The sequence below is a fragment of the Ornithorhynchus anatinus genome, chromosome 5, assembly GCF_004115215.2.
Source record: "Ornithorhynchus anatinus isolate Pmale09 chromosome 5, mOrnAna1.pri.v4, whole genome shotgun sequence".
Lineage (NCBI taxonomy): Eukaryota > Metazoa > Chordata > Mammalia > Monotremata > Ornithorhynchidae > Ornithorhynchus > Ornithorhynchus anatinus.
The window spans coordinates 29,828,497-29,852,271 of NC_041732.1; the positions used below are offsets into that span (position 1 = coordinate 29,828,497).

Genomic DNA, 23,775 nt, shown 5'->3' on the forward strand with positions numbered 1-23,775 from the left:
AAATCTCAAAACAAACAGTAATTTTTTTTTATGTCAGACAATCTCTAATTGTCTTTACTCTTTATTGCTTTAATGTCTAGACCTACACAACAAAGACCATTTGGGAGATTTCTAACAATTATTAACATTATTATTTTGAATGACTGTTAAGTACTCACAGTGTTCAAAGCATTGAATGAGGCACTGAGGTAATTACACTGAACTCAATTAAGACAGGTCCCTGAAATAGACAAAAAATAGACCTCCTGTACAGCAGTCCCCTGACGCTGATACCCTCTTCCTGAAATAAGTGATTAGTTGGGGGAAGCCTCTAAGGGGAGAATTTTTCCTGGCAATTTTTTTTCTTTAATTATCCAGGTTAATCTCTTCTCATTTGTAAAATGGGGATTACAAGTCTGAGCCCCATGTGGGACAGGGACTGTATCCAACCTGATTAACTTGTATCTATCCCAATGCTTAGAACAGTGCTTGGCACATAGTAAGCACTTAACAAGTACTATAACAAGAACCATTCTCCAACCCAGCAGTGTTGTCACATTTACATTATTAGTTTGGCTCAAGATTATTCTTTAAACAAAGACCTTAAATAATCCATAACCCACAATGATGAGTTGTTAATCTAAAGTGTAAATATTTTGCCGGCACATATAATGGGACCCTGATGAGAGGTTAAAAAAAACACAAAAACCTGGCCACATATGATAAGTAACCTCAGGAATCAGTTGGCATTCCATTTGAAATACATTCCTACATGGCTGTGATTCCTTTGATGAAAACTACTACTGACCATGTTTCCACCACTGGTTGAAAGAAACAAGAGTTGTACATGGAATGAGCCATATCCCTCCTCATCTGTTAACAGGCAGATGGTTTTTCAAAAGGATCTGGAAATGAAGAGGTGATGGCAGGTGCAGGGAGGACATATAAATGGATGTGACCCTAACCCCGGATAACCTCTAGGTATCCAATGCCATAAAGTAACAGCATATGAAACCCAATTTTATGAAAATCAAAGAATTAAAAAAATGTGATCAACTACAATTCCTTTCAGCTGAAACTAGCAGGGTCATTTTATAAAAATGTTGGTTTCTAAGTTAACAATGGCTAATGTGAAGTAAATGAGTGGCCAAGCATCTTGCCAAAGGTGACCACAACTGGTGAACCATTGGTCTGCAGGAAATACTGTTCCACTTTCCCCCTTTTGCAGGAGGGAGGACATGGAGAAGCAGCGTGGCTCAGTGGAAAGAGCACGGGCTTTGGAGTCAGGGCTCATGAGTTCGAATCCCAGCTCTGCCACTTGTCGGCTGTGTGACTGTGGGCAAGTCACTTAACTTCTCTGTTCCTCAGTTCCCTCATCTGTAAAATGGGGATTAAGACTGTGAGCCCCACGTGGGACAACCTGATTCCCCTATGTCTACCCCAGCGCTTAGAACAGTGCTCGGCACATAGTAAGTGCTTAACAAATACCAACATTATTATTATATATGTCCCTTCCAGAGGAAGGTCAGGTGTACTTCACCTCCACAGGCATTAGGGCACTTCACTGCCCCAGTGAAACACATTCACTGGGGTGCAGTGAGGCACCTAATGCCCCTCAGTGAAGAACAGAGTTGCATTGCTGTTGAAGTCGACTACAAAGTTACACATATACATTTCAGGGACCAGAAAGTAAATCAAAAGCCATCTAGAACCATTACTCCATGGATATGTTTTTACAGAATATGCTCTTGAGCAGGAGTAGAAAATCTCTAGGATTTTCCTTTAGCTTCTAACCTCCAATCAGGGACATGAATCAGAAACAAAAATGAGGGTGCTTTCCCTAACTTAAAAACAGTCTTAAACTTCAACGATTCTCCCCTGAAGATCTCATAAGATGGACTGATATCAGAAGTGGGGGTCTGACACTAGAAAGTACACGGGGCAGCAGAACTTGCTGGTTTCTGACCTGGGTGAGAGTAGGGAGGGCTCAGACAGCCCAGAGCAGGACTTGAACAGGAAATATTTTGCCTCAGGTGGGGGAGGTGAATTTGAATATGCCCGTCACATGAGTTTAGAATTGTCTATGTTTTTATCACAATCTGATGGCCAAGAGGACCTAGAGCATGGGTCAAAAGGTGCATAAGAAATGGGGGTGGAGAGCCTCACTTGCCTTTGTGTTGGCTTTGTGAAGGCATCTCCTTAATCAAGTTTGTTACTCATTTACAAATCTTCTGATAAAAAAGTGTCAGATCTTTAAATTGAAGAAGCTGAATATAAATTGGCTCAGTGGAAAGAGCATGGGTTTTGGAGTCAGAGGTCATTGGTTCGAATCCCCGCTCTGCCACTTGTCAGCTGTGTGACTGTGGGCAAGTCACTTAATTGCTCTGTGCAGCGTGGCACAGTGGAAAGAGCACGGGCTTTGGAGTCAGAGGTCATGGGTTCGAATCCCCGCTCTGCCACTTGTCAGCTGTGTGACTGTGGGCAAGTCACTTAACTGCTCTGTGCCTCAGTTAACTCATCTGTAAAATGGGGATTAAGACAGTGAGCCCCACGTGGGACAACCTGATTCCCCTGTGTCTACCCCAGCGCTTAGAACAGTGCTCTGCACATAGTAAGCGCTTAACAAAAACCAACATTATTATAAGTACATTCCTCGAGAATTGGAATCAAGACTCAATCTTTCCAAAGTACCCAGAATTTGTTGGCATTTCCTCTATACACTCAGGGGACAGTGTGGCTCATATCATGTACTACTGCCTCCCCTGTCCCTGGCTCAGTCAAAAAAAAATCCCACACCCTTCCAGAATACTACTTATTGAGATCCTTTCAAACTCATTTGCTTCTAATTAGTAATTTTTTATTACCTCAGTGGTGATTAGCAACAACTAATCAGAGATACAAAACAGTTCAAAACTTGGCATGAAAGTAAATTAGATTATTTTTCCTTCTTCCTGGAAATAGCATCTCATAGGCTAACAAAATGATTGTGAAGAATTTGGCAACCTCTGATATTTGGCGTGGACAGGTGGCTATAAAGTATTTTTTCAAATGTGCGTGGTAAATACTTGACAGCCACAGGAGATCTCAAATACTTTCTTTGGCAACTTCCTTTTTCCTTACCAAGATCATGTCATTGACTAGGGATGAAATAAGTATCTTTGCAATACGTGTCCCAGCTAGGGGTCTAAACAGCAAGTGAGACAGGCCAGGTGGGCATGTTGAGAAATATCTACCTTTCCTTCTGACCTTGACTCAGCACAGCTAAGGGAAAAAAGGATGAGCTTCCATTTCAAACTTCCTAGAAGTTTTGCAAAAACTATAAGGAAGATGGATACTGCAGGGAAAGCAGTCTAAACCCTTGGGCATCACTGAAATCAACATTCATAACTTTGTGTCTCTGGAAAGGTTTTCATAATTCCCATAAAAGAGATAGCAAGGATGGAAGTAGGTGGATGTAGAATTTCCCTCTACTAAGAATTGAGCCCATGGAAAGCTACTCCTTAATACTGGAAGCAGCATGGTCTAGTCGAAAAAGCACAGGTCTTGGGAGAGAGAGGACCTGGAGTCTAATCCCAGATCTGCCTCTTGTCTGCTGTATGACCTTGGGCAAATCCTTTAACTTCTCTGTGCCTCAGTTTCTTCATCTATAAAATGAGGATTAAATCTTACCCCCTCCTATTTAGAGTGTGAGCCCCAAATGGCACAAGACCATGTCCAACCACACTACATTGTATCTACCTACCCGAACACAGTACAATGCTTGGCACAAAGTATGCATATAGTAAGTACCATAATAAAAAAAGCACATAAAAAGGATCACTATTACTATTATCATTATTACACATTGAGTCACCATAAACTCTTTAGCAATTTCATTTGAAAGAGTCATAATGCTTATATTTCTCAATTTCCTCTGAATTGTCTTCCAGTGATTAAGAAATACTGTTTATCTACTTCATATTTCTGGAACTGTCAACTTACGGGCCTAAGGTAGGGTGTGATAAAGGGAAAAGGGGAAAAACTCCTCAAAAATGGTAGTTCTAGACATCTAAGCAGAAAGGTTCTGAACAACTCTTATGGGATAATAAAGGCAGGGTGGTTCTTTAAAAAACCCACCCTCTTTTCTCCACTTATCTTTTCTTATAATAATAATAATAATTGTAATAATGATGATGGCATTTGTTAAGTGCTTACTATATGCCAAGCACTGTTCTAAGCGCTGGGGTAGACATAAGGTAATCAGGTTGTCTCACGTGGGGCTCACAGTCTTAATCCCCATTTTACAGATGAGGTAACTGAAGTACAGAGGAGTTAAGTGACTTGCCCAAAGTCACACAGCTGGCAAGTGGAGAAGCCAGAATTAGAACACACAACCTCTGACTCCCAAGCCCCTGGTCTTTCCACTAAGCCATGCTGCTTCTCTATCCACAATCCTATCTCTATCCTCTATCTGTTCTCTTATCCAAAAGGTGTTTACTCTCCCTCAACACTTTATTTCCTATTGTCTGTTACCATAGGCTTACCACTTACTCCACTTAAAGGGGTGTCAGAAACTATTCTTCTAGGTTCTTACAGAACAACAGCCCTAAATAAAATGAGCTATGAGGAAAAAAATAAAATAAAAATGAAGTCATCCAACCTAAAACACAACTTCTAGCAGAGAATGAAAGTCTCCTATGTGGATTTATTAGTCTCCTATGTGGATTTATTCCTTATTCAAAGTAATGATAATAATAACAATAATAATAATAATATCATACTTGTTAAGCACTTAGTATGTGCCAAGCATTGTACCAATCAGTGGGGTAAATTCAAGATAATCAGGTTGGACACAGTTCTCGTCCCACATGGAGGTCACAATAATAATAATGTTGGTATTTGTTAAGCGCTTACTATGTGCCGAGCACTGTTCTAAGCGCTGGGGTAGACACAAGGGAATCAGGTTGTCCCACGTGGGGCTCGCAGTCTTAATCCCCATTTTACAGATGAGGTAACTGAGGCACCGAGAAGTTAAGTGACTTGCCCAAAGTCACACAGCTGACAAGTGGCCGAGCCGGGATTCGAACCCATGACCTCTGACTCCATAGCCCGTGCTCTTTCCACTGAGCCACGCTGCTTCTTGCACAATCAGGAGGGAGTACAACTGAACCCCCATTTAACAGTTGAGAAAAGAGAGGCACAGAGAAGTCCAGTGACTTCTCAAATGAATACTCAATAGTGTTGAATGCCTATCTCCTGTAGAACATAAAGTTAATTCATGCTACAAGCAGAGTGCCTCAGTGGAAAGAGTCCGGGCTTGGGAGTCAGAGATCGTGAGTTCTAATCCCGGCTTCACCTCTTGTCAGCTGTGTGACCTTGGGCAAGTCATTTCACTTCTCTGGGCCTCAGTGACCTCATCTGTAAAACGGGGATGAAGACTGTGAGCCCCATGTGGGACAACCTGATTACCTTGTTTCTACCCCAGCGCTTAGAACAGTGCTTGGCACATAGTAAGCCCTTCACAAATACCAACATTATTATTATTATTACAACAGCTCCCATCCATTTGAGCTAGAAACACTAGCAGTGATTATTGTCACCATTCAACCTAGTTCTGTGTTGCCTTGTTCTTGCTCTCACCCTGACAACTAGAGAAGACATCCAGGGAATACTGGTGGATCTTGGGAGTGGAGTACGTGTAAAATGGCCTAGGTTAGGAGGTGGCACCATCTTTTCCTTTGAGATGGACCTAGTTGCTTCGAGAAAGGGAGACTTCATTGACACTGTCCTGTCCTGGTTCTTTTCCTATCTCTCTGGCCTCTTTTTTCAGTTTCAGTCTCTTCTCAGGGTCTTTTCCGGGCTCCTCCTCTGCCTCCCACGTCCTAATTGTGGAAGTCCCTAAAGTCCCTATTTTCCATCTACACCCACTCCCTTGGAGAACTCATTTGCCCCAAGGCTTCAACTACCATTTCTATGTCGCTGATTCTCAAATCTACATCTCCACCCCTGATCTCTTTCCCTCTCTGAAGTCTCATATTTCCTCCTGCCTTCAAGACATCTCTATTTGGATGTCCCACTGACACCTCAAACTTAACATGTCCGAAACAATACTCCTTATCATCCCACCCAAAACCCTTCCCTTCCCCTTTTTTCCCATCACTTTAGACAGCACCACCATCTTTCCTGTCTCACAAGCTTGCAGCCATGGAGTTATCGTTGATTCATCTTTCTCATTCAACATATTCAATCTGTCACTGAACCTTGTTTTAACCTTCACAACATCGCTGAAATTCCCCCTTTCCTCTTCATCTAAACTGCCTACAGTTAATCCAAGTATTTACCCTAGCTCACCTTGATTACTGTATTAGCCTCCTTGCTGACCTCCCAGCCTCCTATCTCTCCCCACTCCAGTCCATACTTCATTCTGCTGCTGGATCATTTTTCTACAAAAATGTTCAGTCCATGTTTCCCCACTCCTCAAGAACCTCCAGTGGTTGCCCATCCACCTCCACATCAAACAGAAACTTCTTAATTTTGGATTTAAAGCAATCACCTTCCCCCCCCCCCCCCCACCTAACCTCACTGCTCTCCTACTACAACCCAGCCAGAATACTTTGCTACTCTAATACCAATTTACTCACCGTATCTCAATCTCGGCTATCTCTCCTCTGATCTTTTGCCCATGTCTATTCTGTCTTGGAATGCCCTCCTTCATTATCTGATAATCACTCTACCTTGAAAGCCTTACTGTAGGCACATCTCCTCCAAGAGGCCATCTTTAAGTCCTCATTTATCTTCTCCCACTCCCTTCTGCATTGCCCTTATTTGCTCCCTTTATTTACCCTTCCTTCAGCCCCACAGCACTTATGTACATATCTGTAATTTATGTACTTATATTAACATCTGTCTCCCCTCTAGACTGTCAGCTTGTTGTGGGCGGGGAATGTGTCTACCAGCTCTGTCATAGTTATATTGTACTCTCCCAAGTGCTTAGTATAGTGCTTTGCACAGAGTAAGTGCTCAATGAATAAAATTGATTTAGTCCAGTTCTCCCAGGAGCAATAATTAGAGATACCCTCCTCTCCATTAGCTTAAACAGGAATGTTTTTTCATTTTCATATTCATTGGCGTCACAGTAAGTACATGAGCTTTCCCTGGATAAAGCCTGTTGGTTTAATCTCAATCTCATCAGATAGCTCCCTGAATGTCAGTGATTAGAAAACTTCCTTTTCATTCCTTTCAGAAAGACAGTCTTATTCAGAGTCATACTCTGGAATTTTTAAGGTTTTAAAAATGTTATTTCACCTGCTAATATGCAAGGTAATTTGTTTTGGTTGACTCACTTGGGCTGTATGTGACTACTTAGTAATAATATAATGGTCAGTACTCCGAATTCTGTGATAGAAATTCTTGGCTGTAGATAAATACACACTTGGTTCTTGCACTAGACCCTTAATGTGTTTTCTTTCATCAACACCATGGGCTTTCCATATGTTTGCTACCTGAGGGGATATATTTACAATTATTTTCTTTACTGATGAAAACCTTAAAAGATAAGCAATCTGGGGGCCAAATACCTCAGTTTCACTGGATTTTGATCAATAACAACAATGGTCAGGCTTAGAGCTTGGAAAGCAGTTGCTCTTTTGTAGCAGACAGGGCATTCTTGAGCACTAGGCCAATTTTCCCCCTCTTATTTGTTTAAATCTAGTATAGCACCACCGATAAGATAAAATGAAACTGGAAGAGGGTAACCCTGGAAAATTTCAGCCTATTACACAACTATGAAACCAACAGTGTAAATATCTTTGATGGATGCTATGTTTTTAAGTAAACATCATGCTTTCATATCAGATGGTTGGAATTACTAATGATTCAGAAAGAATGTTTCCCTTAAGAGGAGACTGAAAATGAGGTGTTTGCAGCAAAGAGAGATAGCATATCATGGCCCTTCATTAAGGTTTATTTAAATTATATGTCACCTTGCATTATTGGGGAAAACTTTGCTGGCTGACTTTCTTTCCAATGTGCTGGGACTTATTTTCTCAGACACAATAATAATTGTGGTATTTATTAAGCACTTATTATGTGTGTACAAGGCAATTAGGTTGTATATAGTCTCTGTCCCTCCCACAAGAGGCTCACAGTCTAAGTTATAATGATCCATTGGTAAACAAAATGGGAATGTTAATGTAACTGCATGATATTCAGTAGGAATTGTGTATTTTACGAAAGCTATATGAAACAGGATCTGATGATGCTCAGTGGAAATTTTTTTCCCACATTTTAAAAGTTTAGACAATTTTTTTCCTGCTCCTACCTTCTGGCTTTCAACAGGGCTCAAATGGAGCAAACCAAAGATTGGCCTCATGAGGTTCCACACTCAAATGTACTAACTTGTCAGTTCTAGAGGATTTGAATCCACTTATAAATGAATCTCATCTCAAATGTTGTTTTCACTCTCCATTTTTCTACTGTTATATCATTTACTATAGCTCTTTCCATTTACCAAATGGAAAGATAAGGGGGCATATAAGCAAGAAATGCAAATACATACAATCCAATCCTATTCTGTGACTTTTCATTTCAGGGTAAACATTTTGTCCAGTTTTCCTTGGAATCTTTCCTTTCCTCTGTCCTGTGTTTAAGCATCCTAGGGATATTGGTAGGAATGACCAAGGAAAAAAAGCTTTATTGAGTGTGTGACACAGAAAACTCCCCCAATGGGACTGGATCCTGGTCTCTTTTAGAACTGGCCATTGCCCCAAACCTTCAGAGATAAAAATAATTGCATTTGTCAAGAGCTTTCCATGTGCCAAGCACTTTACTAAGCAAGGGGAGAGATAAACTAGCAAATAGAAATCAGTCCCCATTCCACATGGGGCTCACAGACTAAGCAGGGAGGAGGATGGATATCCTATCCCCATTTTTACATTGAGGAAATGGTGGCCCAGAAAAGTTAGGTGCTTGTCCAAGATCACATAGTAGGTAAGGGACAGAGGCGACAATTAGAACACAGGTTTCCCTGACTCCAGATCCATGCACTTTCCAATGGGCCACACTGCTTCTAAATCTCTTCCTGATTGATACTGCCATAGCCCTTTTTAATGGTATTTGTTAAGTGCTTACTATGTGCCAGGGTCTGTACCAAGTAGATATAAGATAATCGGGTTGGATACGGTCTAGGTGACACATGGACTTCACAGAGTCAGATGAGGTAAACTAAGGCAGAGAGAAGTGAAGGGACTTGCCCCAGATCATACTCCAGACAAGTGGTAGAACTGTGATTAGAGTTTAGATCCTTCTCACTCCCAGGCCCGAGCTCTATCCACTATGCTTCTCCTATCTGCCTACCCAACCCTTTCCATCTCTTTGCCACAAATCTGATGTGATCCAGCACTTAATGGGTTTGATATGTTTGTACTGTAGATCTTCTTACGTGTCTAGCTCGGCCAATTTTCACACATATTTATGAGGCTCTAGTGATGGCCTGGTAATCCGAGCCCACCTCTGGATGTGCCGTGGGTTGAAGCCAACGTTATACATAGGATGGCCAAATTGGCACCCTTAACTATCTAGCTCTGAGTTTTGAGCTGTATTAAATTTCCTTTCTAATTCACGTAAAGCAATGAAATTCTTCCGTAGAGACTCAAATGACGTTGGTAGGAACTTCTCTGTGTGGGACATATGGAAAGCAGTACAGCAGTCAGGGTCTTGGAGGTCAACAGCAGGTGCTAAGTTTGGAAAGAAAGGCATTTCACTGGGTAGGTTGTAACCACTTCTCGGATTTAGGGGCCCATAAAAGTGGGAGGTTCTTGACCTCAGAGTCTCTAGGCTGTAAGGGAAGGATCAAATTGCACAAAAGACATCGATTACCTTTGACCAGTCTCCCGTTTTCCACTCGTAGCAGCCTGTGTAGTCTTCACATGCATCTTCTTCCCTTGGTCTTGTAGCTGCATCACATTTCCCTTGGGAGTTGGTGCAAGTCACCGTGCGCTTCTGAGTCCCCTTGCCACAGTCTGCGGAACACTGAAAGGCACCGTGAATCGGTCTCCTGATTTGTCTACCCAGTGACTCTTCATTATATGGGACCCAGTAATTCAATGTGTGGAGGAACCAGTGGCTTCTATTCTTTCTCCTCTTCATTCTCATTATCCTAGGTCCCTCCAGACCCTTTATCTGGTCCTGCTGACCCGCTCATCCAGTCTTCATGACTGCTGCAGCCCAGCTCTTATTATTGAAGGGATTGATAACAATGAAATGGCTGAAGGATAGGCACCTAATGCCAGAGAGCGATAGGGGGAAGTCTTACCCTTAAGGACAAATCAATATTTACAGAAAGTGTGCTGAGAGGAGAGCCTGCCTTGGTAACCTTGAGAGCAATAGGATGCCTCATCTTTCCACCCAAATCCTGTCCTTCCCCTCTATTTCTCATTACTGTAGGCAACATCACTACCCTCCCTGTCTCACAAACCCATAACCTTGGCACTATCGATCCCTTAGTACAGTGTTTTGTATACAATAAGCACTCAATAAATATGACTGATTGATTACCTTCCACTCATCTCTCATATTCATATTCAAATCCTGTTTCCCTTCACATCTCTAAAGTTCACCCTTTCCTCTCCATCCAAACTGATACCATGCTGAACCAAGCACCTATCATATCCTGTCCTGGCTACTGCATTAATCCCCTTGCTGTGTGCTCTGTCTCTTTCCCCTTCATTTTATACTTCACTCTGCTGCATGGATCACTTTTCTTAAAAAACAATTTAATTCATTCATTCAATCATATTTATTGAGAGCTTACTGTATGCAAAGCACTATACTAATCGCTTGGAAAGTACAATTCAGCAATAAAGAAAGACAATCCCTGCCCACACCAGGTTTACAGTCCAGAAGTGGGGGGCGACTAGGGGTGGGAAGGTCTAGATTTCCCCACCTCCAGTGTTTGCCCACCCACCTCCACATCAAACAGAAACTCCTTACCATTGGTTTCAAAGCACTTAATCAGCTTGTCCCCTTCCACCTTCCTTACATTGCTGATTTCCTACAATAACCCAAACTGTAAACTTCTAACCCCAATGTACTCATTTATCTCAATCTGGTCTATATTGCCACTAACACCTAGTTCAAGTACTTTCTTTTTACCACTCAATCGACTGTATCTATTGAACACTTACTGTGTGCAGGACACTGTACTAAGTGCTTGGGAGAATACAACACAACAATATAAAAGACACATTCCCTGCCCATAAAGAGCCTTGGCCTGGAACTCCCTCCCCCTTCCTATATGGCAGAATACCACTCTCCCCTCCTTCAAAGCAAGACCCCTTCCATCACTAAACCCTCATTTCTCTTGCTCCCTCTCTCTCTGTGTTGCCTATGCCTTCAGATCTGTAACCATTAAGCACCCTCCAGCCCCAGCACTTACAAACATACCCTCAATTTATTTATTAACTTTAATATCTGTATACTCCTCTAGACTGCTTTTGCTTGACCCTATATTAAGGAAATATTGTGTCATAGTATCCACAGACACTGCACTAATAATAATAATGATGGTATTTGTTAAGTGCTTACTATGTGCCAATCACTGTTCTAAGTGCTGCGGTACATACTAGTAACCTGGTGGTCCCACGTGGGGCTCACAGTCTTAATCCCCATTTTACAGATGAGGGACCTGAAACACAGAGAAGTTAAGTGATTTGCTCAAAGTTACAGAACAGACAAGTGGGGGATCTGGGATTAGAACCCACGACCTCTGACTCCCAAGCCCGGGCTCTTCCCACTAAGCCATGCTGCTTCTCAAATACATATGATCATGTCTTCCAACACGATGATGCACTGCATTCACACAGATGAGTGTTGTTGGAAGAATGCTCTGTAATTCAGGCATTATGTTCTATCAAAAATTTATGGTGAAAACAGTTCTGGTAGAAATGAATGCATACCTATTTCACACTCTATCTCCCTAACTGTAATATTGTTGTGCCGGAATTTTTCTTGTGATGAAAATCTCACCGGCCACGTTACAATGAACATGGTCTTCCCATTTAGTAATCTTCTGCAATTCAGAGGGCTAGACGGATGTTTTCATGAAATTACTGTTAGAGACCTGGAGTTATTAATCAAAAATGGTGATGGGGCGATAATAATAATGTTAGTATTTAAGAGTTTACTATGTGCTATGCACTGTTCTAAGCACAGGGGTAGATGCAATGTAATCAGGTTGTCCCATGTGGGGCTGACAGTCTTAATCCCAATTTTACAGATGAGGTAACTCAGGCACCAAGAGGTTAAGTGACTTGCCCGAAGTCACACAGCTGACAAGTGGGAGAGCCAGGATTAGAACCCACTTCCTATGACTCCCAAGCCCATGCTCTTTCCACTATACCACGCTGCTTCTCTAATGTGTTCCATGTATCAGATTGACCTCCTTATTTATCAGTGATACTAAATAATGTTGGGGTGACTCCTGTATGACCTTCAAACAGGCAGTTTAGCTCTCTCAAAAAATGACAAAGTGAGAGCAGGGCAAGCAAGTAGAAGTACTTTTAAATGTGTCACAAGGATGTTTCTTGGTAAATATGGAAACCTTCCATTGGATTAACTTCATTTGAACACTGAACACCTAACCAAAGTCCTTATCGTTGTTACAAAGAACCTCCCAGGACCATGATCCATGTTTCTTTTATGCTATGCTGACCAGGGGCTGGGTATTATCACAGAGGGTGACAAGGATTCTTCCATTTTCTGAGAATTCCAAGAAATTACAGGTAGGGCCCTTTCATGTTATACAACCTTAGACATGCCACTATGATGATTTCTATTTTTGTGTTTTAGACTCATCTAAATCATTCAAAAGGAATCAAGAGTGGAGTATTGGTTTTCTTGAACTGTAGGAAATTCAAATTTTGGAAAATATCTGTAGTCCATTACTTGTCTGAAATTTTATGGGACTTCCTCAAAACTCCCGTGTTTAGTGAAATACCATACTTGAGCAGGAGCAGGTATTACTGAAGGTTTAGTGTCATGTGAGCCGGGAACATGTCTAGTAAGTCTGTTATACTGTATTCTCCCAAGCACTTAGTACAGTGCTCTACACATAGCAGGCTCTCAATAGATATGGTTGATTCATTGATTTTTGCAGCCTATATTTATCCTGGTGTTTCATCTGGATTTTGAATTCCACCTCACTCCTTGTCCTAAAATAAAACCATTCTGCATAGGTTTGGGGAGTTACCTGCATTGCAAGATCTGTAACTAGGAAGCCTTATGAAGGAGCATTTTTATTTTGTGCATTTAATTCAGTTCATGGGTAGTCAGGATGGATTCACCTATTGCATGTTCTTCTCTGTTCTTTCTTTCATTAAAAACAGGCCAAGTGCTTTTGTATCCAAAGTAATTCTAGGTGTTTGGCAATAAAAAGGGAACTTAAAAATATTTTCCACACTAAAGATTGCCTTAGATGTAACTTTCATAAGAGGTCTATAGATGGAGGACTTAAGTTTGTATTCTATTTAACTATTTTTTGCTGTTGTTTTTGAAAGAAAAACATCAAAAATCACTAATAGGCAGGTTTGAAGATGTCATGAGCAAATATAAAATGGCACTTTAAGAATGCATCTTCAAATTTTAAGCTTAAGGCTCAGTTGATTCTTTTTCCAGTATGTTTATGGGCATATTTATAGCTAGGCTTGTCCGATTGCAAAATTGCCCTTCCTAAACTCAGCTGATAAAAATAAAAATTGGGCCACAGAACATAAATAAAAAACCTTCTAAAGCTGCTTTCTGGAATTTGAAATGATTATACCAGAACTCAAATATGTTGGAAGAAAAACAGAAAGAAATGCATATATTTTCCTAATATCCAGCTTGAATTTTTATTCTCCACTGTGATTTCAAAAGACCCTATGCATAGCAAAAGCAAGAAGCAAACCATTTTCTAATTTCAAATACTTGACTGATCTGAGGACACAATATAAATTGTTTGTGATGATAATGAAAGGAAACCACCTAATTGATGGTTTTTTGAGTGCCCACTTTCTGCAGAGCAGTGCTGGTGGAAGTCTAGACATCAGGGCAGCCTCATCCATCTCCAACTTTCCCTCACCTGACTTAACTCTGCCTCTCCTTCACCCAGCAACAATAATTCTCTATTCCTGTTGACTCCCATGCCTATTGCCTGTGCCAGCTGTTTAGATTTTTAATTCCCTGTTTCACAAACCTCCTTTCCTCCCATAGTCTCTTATTTTGGTTGTGTCAGGTAACATAGGCTCATACACCCAGGACCAGAAAGCTGGAACTGACTTAAAAGGAGTTTGGCTGTGGACAAATTTAGATTTCACGACCCACTGTTCCACTACTGTGTGCCAGGCCAATGCCATGTTCCACCAGGTGCATTATTTCTAAGGAACTGGGATAGTGAAAATATTTTTAGCCTTCTATCTGCAGGCTAGTCTACCTTGATTAGCATGGGAGGTAAAAAGCGACTTCCTAAATGATGTTTGAACTTGCAATCAATCAATGCTATTTATTGATGAGCACTTACTGTGTTCAGAGCATGGCACTAAGTGCTTGGGAGAGTGCCATACAACAGAATTGGTAGACACGATCCTTGCCCACTAGGAGCACACAGTCTAGCGGGGGCGACAGACATAGACATAAATTACAGTTAGGGAAATGAGACCCTGCATTTCATTTTGTCCAACATTTTAGAAGTGGAGTGGGAGTGTCAAAAGGTGAAATGAATATTTTTGGGGAAAAGAGGACTGGAAAAGTAGCCTAAGTTTTTCACAACCCATATATCACTTATCTTAAAAAAAAATCCTTCTGTGACCCCATGGCTCCCCCCATACCATTCATCTCCAAACCCCTTCAGCAATTTGTCTACAGCTGCTACCTCCACTTTCTTTCTTCCAATTCTCTATTTGACCCCCTCCAAACTGGCCTCTGCTCCCTCCATTCCATGGAAACTGTCCTAAGGTAACCAATGACTTCCTTCTTGCCAAATCCAAAGGCCTCTACTCTATTCTAATCCTCCTTGACCTCTAAGCTGCCTTCAACATGGTGGACCACTCTCTTCTGCTGGAAATATTACTTAATGTCCTCCCCTGGCCTCTCAGGACTCTCCTCATTACCTCGAATCACTGTACCATTTCTAATCTCATCAATTGAAATCCCACAACCTCCTGTTCTGCCTTCTCTCCCACACATCCCCTCCCAAAAAAATTTGTCCTTTCACATAGATCTCCGAACTCTTGAGCACCTCTAATTATCTCAAGCTATCATGCCCATTAAGTTTCCTTACTCAACCACCCTTCTCTAGATGTATAAATGCATGCTGTCAACTCTATTCTCGCCACTGAACTCAACTTCCTTGCACTCCTGTCCCTCTGTCGATCTCATACCAACAATCCACTCCCCTGGATTGCCTCCAAAGGATGCTTCCTCTACTCTTGTGCGTGAACTGCAGAGATCCAGATGCCAGGCCGACCTCGTCCATCTAAAATTCATCCTCACCTGCTACTTTTTCACTCTTATTGATTCACATGCTCACAGCCCTCACCAATTATTTCAGATGTTTAACTCTCTGTCTCACAAACCCCCTATCTGTTGTCCCTCCATCTCTTGCTCCAGATGGCCTGGCCATGTACTTAGTGGATAAAATTGAAACCATATGGTGTGGTCTCCCTAAAATATCCCTTGGTCCTCTCCAATCCCTTCCTCCTCTTTCCCCCTCTCTCCGTGGTATCTCAAGAGATCTCTCACTTCCTTTTGACATCTAAAAATAATAATAATTCTATGATTTTTTAAGTGCTTTCTATTTATCTAACACTGTACTAAGTTCTGGGGTAAGCAGATACACTGTAATCTGGTTGGACACAGTTCCTGCCCTACATGGGTCTCACAGTCTAGGGAGGATGGAGAACATTCATTCATTAGTATTTACTGAGCGCTTACTATGTGCAGAGCATTGTACTAAGCACTTGGAATGTACAATTCGGCAACAGATAGAGACAATCCCTGCCCATTGACGGGGTTATAGTCTAATCGGGGGAGACAGACAGGCAAAAACAATAGCAATAAATAGAATCAAGGGGTTGCACATCTCATTAACAAAATACATAGGGTAATAAAAATATATACAAATAAGCAGATGAGCACAGTGCTGAGGAGAGGGGAAGGGAGAGGGGGAGGAGCAGAGGAAAAGGGGGGGAAAGGGAGCTTAGCTGAGGGGAAGTGAATGGCGGGGGCAGAGAGGCAGCAGATGGACCAGAGGGAAAAGGGGAAGCTCAGTCTGGGAAGGCCTCTTGGAGGAGGTGAGCTCTCAGTAGGGCTTTGAAGAGGGGAAGAGAGTTAGTTTGGCAGAGGTAAGGAGGAAGGGCATTCCAGGACAGCGGGAGGACGTGGCCCAGGGGTCGATGGCGGGATAGGTGAGAATGGGGGGTGGTGAGGAGGTGGGCGGCAGAGGAGCAGAGCCTATGGGGTAGGCAGTAGAAAGAGAGAAGGGGGGGAGAGGTAGGAGGGGGCAAGGTGAAGGACAGCCTCGAAGTCTAGAGTGAGAAGTTTTTGTTTCATGTGGAGGTTGATAGGCAACCACTGGAGGTTTTTAAGAAGGGGAGTGACATGCCCAGAGCGTTTCTGCAGGAAGATGAGCCGGGCAGCGGAATGAAGAATAGACTGGAGTGGGGAGATACAGGAGGAAGGGAGATCAGAGAGAAGGCTGACACAATAATCCAGCCGGGATATTATGAGAGCCTGTACCAGTAAGATAGCTGTTTGGGTGGAGAGGAAAGGGTGGATCTATTCAGGAAGACCCATTCTCCAGACAAGCTATGAGAACCCCAAAACTCCTCACTATCTGCTTTAAGGCACTCAATCTGCTCTCCCCCTCCTGCCTTACCTCTCTGATCTCTGACAACAATCCAGTCTGCACACTTCACTCCTCTAACATCAACCAACTCTCTGTACCATGGTCTTGTCCATCCCTCCACCAACCTCTTGCCCAGATCCTCCCTCTGGCCTGGAACTCCCCTGCCGATTCATATCTGACAGACTACCATTCTCCCCATCTAAAAATCCGTCCAAAAATCACATCTCCTCTAAGAGGCCTTCCCTTACTAACCCCTTATTCGCCTTCCCCTCTGTATTGTCTATGTTCCTGAGTGTGTATCCTTATACACTCTGATACCCCATCCCCACAACATTTATGAATATATCCTTTATAGTCTGCCACTTGTCCTATCTGTAATTTATTTTAAAGCCTGTCTCTCCTTGTAGACTGTAAACTTGCTGTAGGAAGGGAATGTGTCTACCAACTCTAATATTGTATTCTCCCAAGAGTTTATTTCAGTTCTCTGCACACAGTAAGTGCTCAATACATATGACTGATGGATAAAATAGACAAAATTCAAAAGGAGGCAGGCATTAAACCCAATTTTACAGATGAGGAAACTGAGGTACAGAGAAGTTATGTGACTTGGCCAAAGTCATACAGTGGACAAGTGGCAGAGCTGGGATTAGAACTAGATCCTTTGGCTCCCAGTCCTGTGCTCTTTTCCCTAGGCCACACAACTTCCCTATCACCTTCACCTGCCCCTCTGTCCCCTTCACTAACCCCTTCCCTTCTATCCTCCCTGATTAAAATCTTCAATTACTCACTCAATAGCCCTTTCTCTTCTACATTCAAATGTATTTCCTGTCCTAGAAAAAAACCCTCTCTTGATCCACTGCATCCTTCCGTTATTGCCCAATCCCCACTCTGACCATTCTTTTCCAAAATCCCTGGATGAGTTGTATAGACCTGCTGCCTTCACTTCCTCTCTCTTCCTCTCCTCCAATTTTTTCCTTGACTCCCTGCAATCTGACTTCTATTCCTTCCACTGCACACAGTTCACTGCACTGAAACTGCTCTCTTGCTCTTGCTCTCTCTCTCTCTTGAGGAGCCTATTTCAACAGATTCTACACAGTCCTACTTCTCCTAGACCACTCAGCAGCCTATGACTCTGTGGCCTATCCCTTCTGGAAAAACTATCTAACCTTGATTTCTCTGATGCTTTTCTCTCCTGGTTCTCCTCCTATCACTCTGAAGGCTCCCTCCCTCTTTGGTCTCTTTCTCTGGCTCCACCTCTGTCTCCTATCTCCTAACTTTGGGGCTTCCTCAATGCTCACTTTTGGATCCCCTTCTATTCTCAATCTATATCCACACCCTAGGAGAACTCGTTTCTTCCCATGACTTCAACTACCATCTCTACACCCATGACTTCCAAATCTACCTCTCCAGTATGGACCTCTCTCCTAATCTGTAATCCTCCATTTCCTCCTGCCTTTGGGACATCTCTTCCAAGAGAAGCTTTGTTGTTCAGTGAAAAGAGCATGGGTCTGGGAGTCAGAGGATCTGACTTATATTCTTGGCTCTGCCACTTGCCTACTCTGTTACCTTCAACAAGGCACTTAACTTCTCCATGCCTCAGTTTCCTCATCTGTAAAAATGGGGATTCAATATTGTTCTTTTTACTTAGATGTGAGCCCTCTGTGGGATGGAGACAGGTGTCCTTATCTGTATCTACAATGCGTGGCACAAAGTAACAAATAAATACCATTATTATTGTTATGACTATGTATTAATATACATCTATAAATAAATTGTAGTTATATACATATGTGCTGTGGGGATGGGAGGGAGGATGATTGACAGGAGAAAGGTAAGGTGACTCAGAAGGGAGTGAAAGGAGAGAGGAGGGCTTAGTCAGAGAAGGCCTCGTGGAGGAGATGTGCCTTCAGTAAGGCTTTGAAGTTGGGAAGAGCAGTTATCTGTTTTATATGAGGAGGGAGGGCATTCCAGACCAGAAGTAGGATGTGGATCTACTTCAGAGCTTAGTACAGAGACTAGCACATTGAAAGCACTTAACAAATACCATTATTATTATTATTTATTAGTCTTCCCTGCTATATGTAAACTCTTTGAGAGCAGAGAGCATGTTTCCTAAAGCTATTGTACTCTCCCAAGCATTTAGTTCAGTGCTCTGCACACCTAGCAAGCGATCAATCAGTAAATAAGAAGCAACATGGCCTAGTGGAAAGAGCACAGGCCCGAGAATCTGAGGACCTGCTTTCTAATTCTAGCTCTATTTCCTGTCTGCTGTGTGACCTTGGGCAAGTCAACTTCTCTATGGTTTAGTTACTTCAATTTTAAAATGGGGATTAATGTGAGCCCTCTGTGGGACAGGAACACTGTTCAACATGAATATCATATACCCACCCCAGAGCTTAGTACAGTGCCTGGCACATAGAGCTTAACAAATACCACTGAAAAACAATACCACTGATCAATGGATACATATCCATTATTTTAGTAAACAAAACCCGAATACCTACCTTTGACCACTCAGATGCCTCCCAGATCGAAAGGCAATCACGACCTTCACAGCTCTGCACTGGTGTTGGTTTAGGACTCAGGCAGTAGAGGTCTCTGGTGTTAACATAGGTGCCATTCTGCAACTGATAAACGCAAGTAACTTCCCGGTGCTGGACACCCTTTTCACAGGTTGCTGAGCAGGGGCTCCACTGCCCTGCTACCCACCTGGACCCAAAAAAGACAAACAATGTGAGAGATTCGAGGAGAGGCCACTCACAAGACTGAACATTTGGAAAAAAACTTGGCAGAACCCTTAGGCCCTCATTACTATAGGAACAATTCTAGGAATTTGACATGGAGCCTACTCTTGGTAGCGATGATATTAATCAGGTCCACATGGGCCCTGGTGAAGCCTAACTGATCATGTCCTTAAGATACATCCACTGCCGAAAGATTGTGTGAGTCTGTGTGGATATGTGTGTGTAGCCACTGGTGGGGGCGGGAGGAACGCTTAGCTGGAAAGAGGGAAAGAGAAGGGCATGAGGGATGTGGGGAAATGTGGTTTGTGTGCAAAGCTTCACTTGACAAAAACAAGTCTTTGTGTGCTCTTGGAGAGACAGGAAGGCATTATTACCTCAACTTACAGTTGGAAAAATGGAAGTGTTGAGAGAAGACATGGATTTTCCAATCACATAGTGCTTTGGGGACAGAGCCAAGGACAGGCTCAAAAGTCCCCCGCTCTAACCCACATTCCTTCCCTGGACGATTGAGAGGCTAAAAATGTTGGAAAAGGGACGGGTAAGAAGAGATGCAGAAACACTTGTGGTTCAAGTGAGCAGGTTTCATGAATTCTATTCTCAATAAAATGATTTTTTAATTTAAACTCTTGGATGAGTTACGTTTGCTCCCAAGGCAGCTTTATATTGCACAATAAGTGCTTACTCAGCAGGTCCCTATACTTCTAAGTCTTATTGACCTGTGAAGCATTATGGGCTAAGTTGCTTTAAAAATTCTGACATAATGGAAACTGCTTCCTGTCATCCATTCCCTTCCAGTAGGGGACCATTGAAACTTCCTTATAATTTCTCTCATCACCCTTGGCCATAATCTCATAAAGGAATCGGTGACATAGTCAAAACCATTTGTAGATACATGTTAAACCTTTTTATGGCCGGGCGTACCGGTGTGGTTAATCTCTGCCAATACTCTACTAAAACAGCCTCCTGGAACAGTGAAGAGGGATTTCCTCTCTTGGATTCTATGGGTAGTGTTGGAACCTAGATGTCTGGACCTTATACATTATGGGGCTTGCAAACAAGTAGGTTGGAATGAAGACATGTGAACATTCACTCAGATTTTCTCACTCGAGTGGAACAAATACACATTTGCAAATACCCAGATCACCAATATGTGCTTAGTTTATGTTCTTCAAGGGGAGGGAATTGCCAAAGTAGTGCTTAAGACCCCAAGCAGAGCTTAATGAGAGGCAGCATGGTCTAGTGAATAGAAGTAGGACAAGGGATAGAGTTAGAAGGACCTGTGTTCTAATCCCAGATCCACCACTTGTCTGCTTTGTGACCTTGGGCAAGTCACTTCACTTCTCTGTGCCTCAGTTCCCTCATCTGTAAAACAGGGATAAAATTGGGGGCCCCATATGGGACAGGGACAGTGTCCAACCTGATTAGCTTATACCAACCCCGTGCTTAGAAGAGTCCCTGGCACATAGTAAGTACTTAAATTCCATTAAAAAAACCCTCATATTCTAATAAGAAGGACTGACGTGCAATGCTGAAGTAAATTCTGGAGACTGGTCCATGTGGATGATATTTGAAATGTGTGCAATTTCTGACTGTGTGCTAACTCTAGTTATTACCAACTCCTCCATCTCCCACCCTGGTTCCCTGTGCTGTTGGATTAGTGATCAATTCTGGCAGGGCATTTTTGCCCTCTCTTTCTTTGGGCAATGGAATATTGTAATGCTGAGGCCCCGTGGAGAAATGCATATGCTTCACGCAAGCACTTGAAATACAGCCATTCACAAAGACTGGTCAATCAATCAATCAATCATATTTATTGAGCATTTACTGTGCACAGAGCACTGTTTTAAGTGCTTGGGAGAGTAATAATAATTATGGTTTTTGTTAAGTGCTTATTATGTGCCAAGCACTCTTCTAAGCACTGGGGTAGATACAAGGTAATCAGGTTGTCCCACGTGAGGCTCACAGTTCAATCCCCATTTTACAGATGAGGTAACTGAGGCAAGAGAAGTTAAATGGCTTGCCCAAGGTCACACAGCAGACAAGTGGTGGAGTTGGTATTAGAAACCACATCCTCTGACTCACAAGCCTATGCTCTTTCCACTGAGCCACGCTGCTTCTCTACAATATAGCAGAGTTGGTAGACATGTTCCCTGCCCACATCGAGACAAAACACAGATCCCATAACCACCTAGACATCCACTGTACAGATTAGTTTTCTGTTCGGCTTTATAACAATACAGGAATCATCTTATAATCAATCAGTCTTTTAGTGACTGAAAGGAATGCCTTTTCTAAATACCAAAATATGTCCTCTTTACCCTCATCTATACAATTCTAGCCCCAACTACCTCATTCCTCTTAAATACAGATTAAAACCCTTAGAATGTTACCTTACTGGGTCAAAATTTCCAAAATGCCTTTATTAAGTTTGTTTACCAGTATAAAAGATCACACTGCCATATTCAATGCAGCAGTAGAGAAAAGAAACAAGATAACTGAGGTTGGGGAAAATCGTACGTTATCAAATTTAGCTTCTATTCAATCCTTGAATGGGCTGAGATTTAAGCTCCATTGAAATCCCTTGGGTTTCAGTGAACTACAACTTGTCATTCCTAAGAAAAATGGTCTTTTCAAGGCAAGCTATTTCTTACAAAGCAACTTTATGCTGAGAAAATTTCAGAGCAAATCTGAAACACAGATCCTTGGAAATCAGGGGCACAGCACAATGCACTATTGGTTTTCACAAGCCCTAACCAGTTAAAACATAATTTGAGTTATTTAACAAACTGGCCCAACTCCAATATGACTTGATTTACCAAGTAATGCTTCTCCAGAGACACAGGTAAGAGAACTACTGAAAAAGCCAACCCAAACCAAGTCCACCAGAAGGGGATGAAACATTTAGATCTGTGGCTGCAGAAGTAAAGCATTTCTGGACAATTCCTTGGTGTGCTTGTATATTGTTTATTTCTGAATGGCTATATATATATGATATAATGCAGGGATACAAAGAATGAAAGCAATTACTACAGAAACTAACAGGGCTGGTTTAAGTAGGTATCTGTAAAAGGACAACTGGAAAGACCTGTATTTGATTCATTTACTGAGATGAAGACAGAGTGGAGGCAAGAGTTAGGAAGGGGCGGAAGTGTAAGTCATAGAATGACGGTAATGTAGCCTCCCAGTGATCTTGGCTGCTGGAAAAGGAGGAAAACAAAGGTACTGAAAACTAATGGAAAAAATTCAAAGATAAGACTATTTTTTGGCTAAACTCAAAGGTCAAAGAGTACTTCCCCTGGATGGACCACAGGTGCTCAGAGACCAAAGAGACATTCTGATTTTCAACACTCCCAAGGAGATGGAATAATCTCTTTTTTCCATTCCTTTCTCAGGGAGAAAGCATTGAGGAGGCTGGTGCAGAGAGAGTAATGACAACTGATTTGGATATGAGAGGCAGGACAAGGGGCCATCTCGTCATTCATTTTCTGCCACGAGAGCATTTTTTTTTAAGTGCCCATCCTTGTGCTGCCTGGAAATACTTTAGACTCTAAGTTGGGGGTCATTTGGCAAACACATCATTATAGTCTGAGTATGGAAACAATTTGCAAACAAACTCCAGCACCTTATCAAATTCTCAGAAGAGCTTCATGTTCCTTTGGTGTTAAATACCATACTTGCTTTTAGATCCTCAGTACAAGCTCCAAGTGAAAAAAGGCTGCAGTGAGGGAGTTTCACACCTTGACTTTTAACTGGGCAAAGTACACTAGAAAAGCAGTTTAGTCCTCAAATGATTCTGTCCAAATTGAGGTTTTGTTCAACTGCAGGGCAATTGTCTCTCCTGTACTGCAACTTCATTTTGCATTCGGCCCAAATGTCCTTCAAAACATGGCAAATTTCTTTAAATGATATTTCTATGCATTTATTATATTCCAAGCACTGGGATAGAGAGCAGATAATCAGGTTGGACAGTCCCTGTCCCACATGGCGATCACAAGCTAAATAGGAACTGAATCCCTATTTTACAGATGAGGAAACTGGCACAGAGAAGTTAAATGACTTGCCAAAGGTCACGCAGCAGGCAAGTGGCAGAATAAGGGGTAGAACCCAGGTTTTCTGACTTCCAAGCCTGTGCACTTTCCATGGTGCTTTTATTGTGGACATTGATGCCTTTCTTCTGGAATCTGCAAGTCCACA

At 42.2% G+C, this 23,775-nt stretch overlaps 1 protein-coding gene across 1 annotated transcript in view; it reads right to left on the reverse strand.

The window, feature by feature from the left end:
- Positions 1-23,775, reverse strand: part of ADAMTS17 (ADAM metallopeptidase with thrombospondin type 1 motif 17) — a 368,163-nt gene that overhangs the window by 16,630 nt on the left and 327,758 nt on the right. The window contains exons 20-21 of the mRNA XM_029066734.2: positions 19,342-19,546; positions 9,835-9,987 (exon numbers count right to left, since the gene is read on the reverse strand). Coding sequence (XP_028922567.1) covers positions 9,835-9,987; positions 19,342-19,546 — 358 coding nt within the window. The remainder of the gene's footprint in view (positions 1-9,834; positions 9,988-19,341; positions 19,547-23,775) is intronic.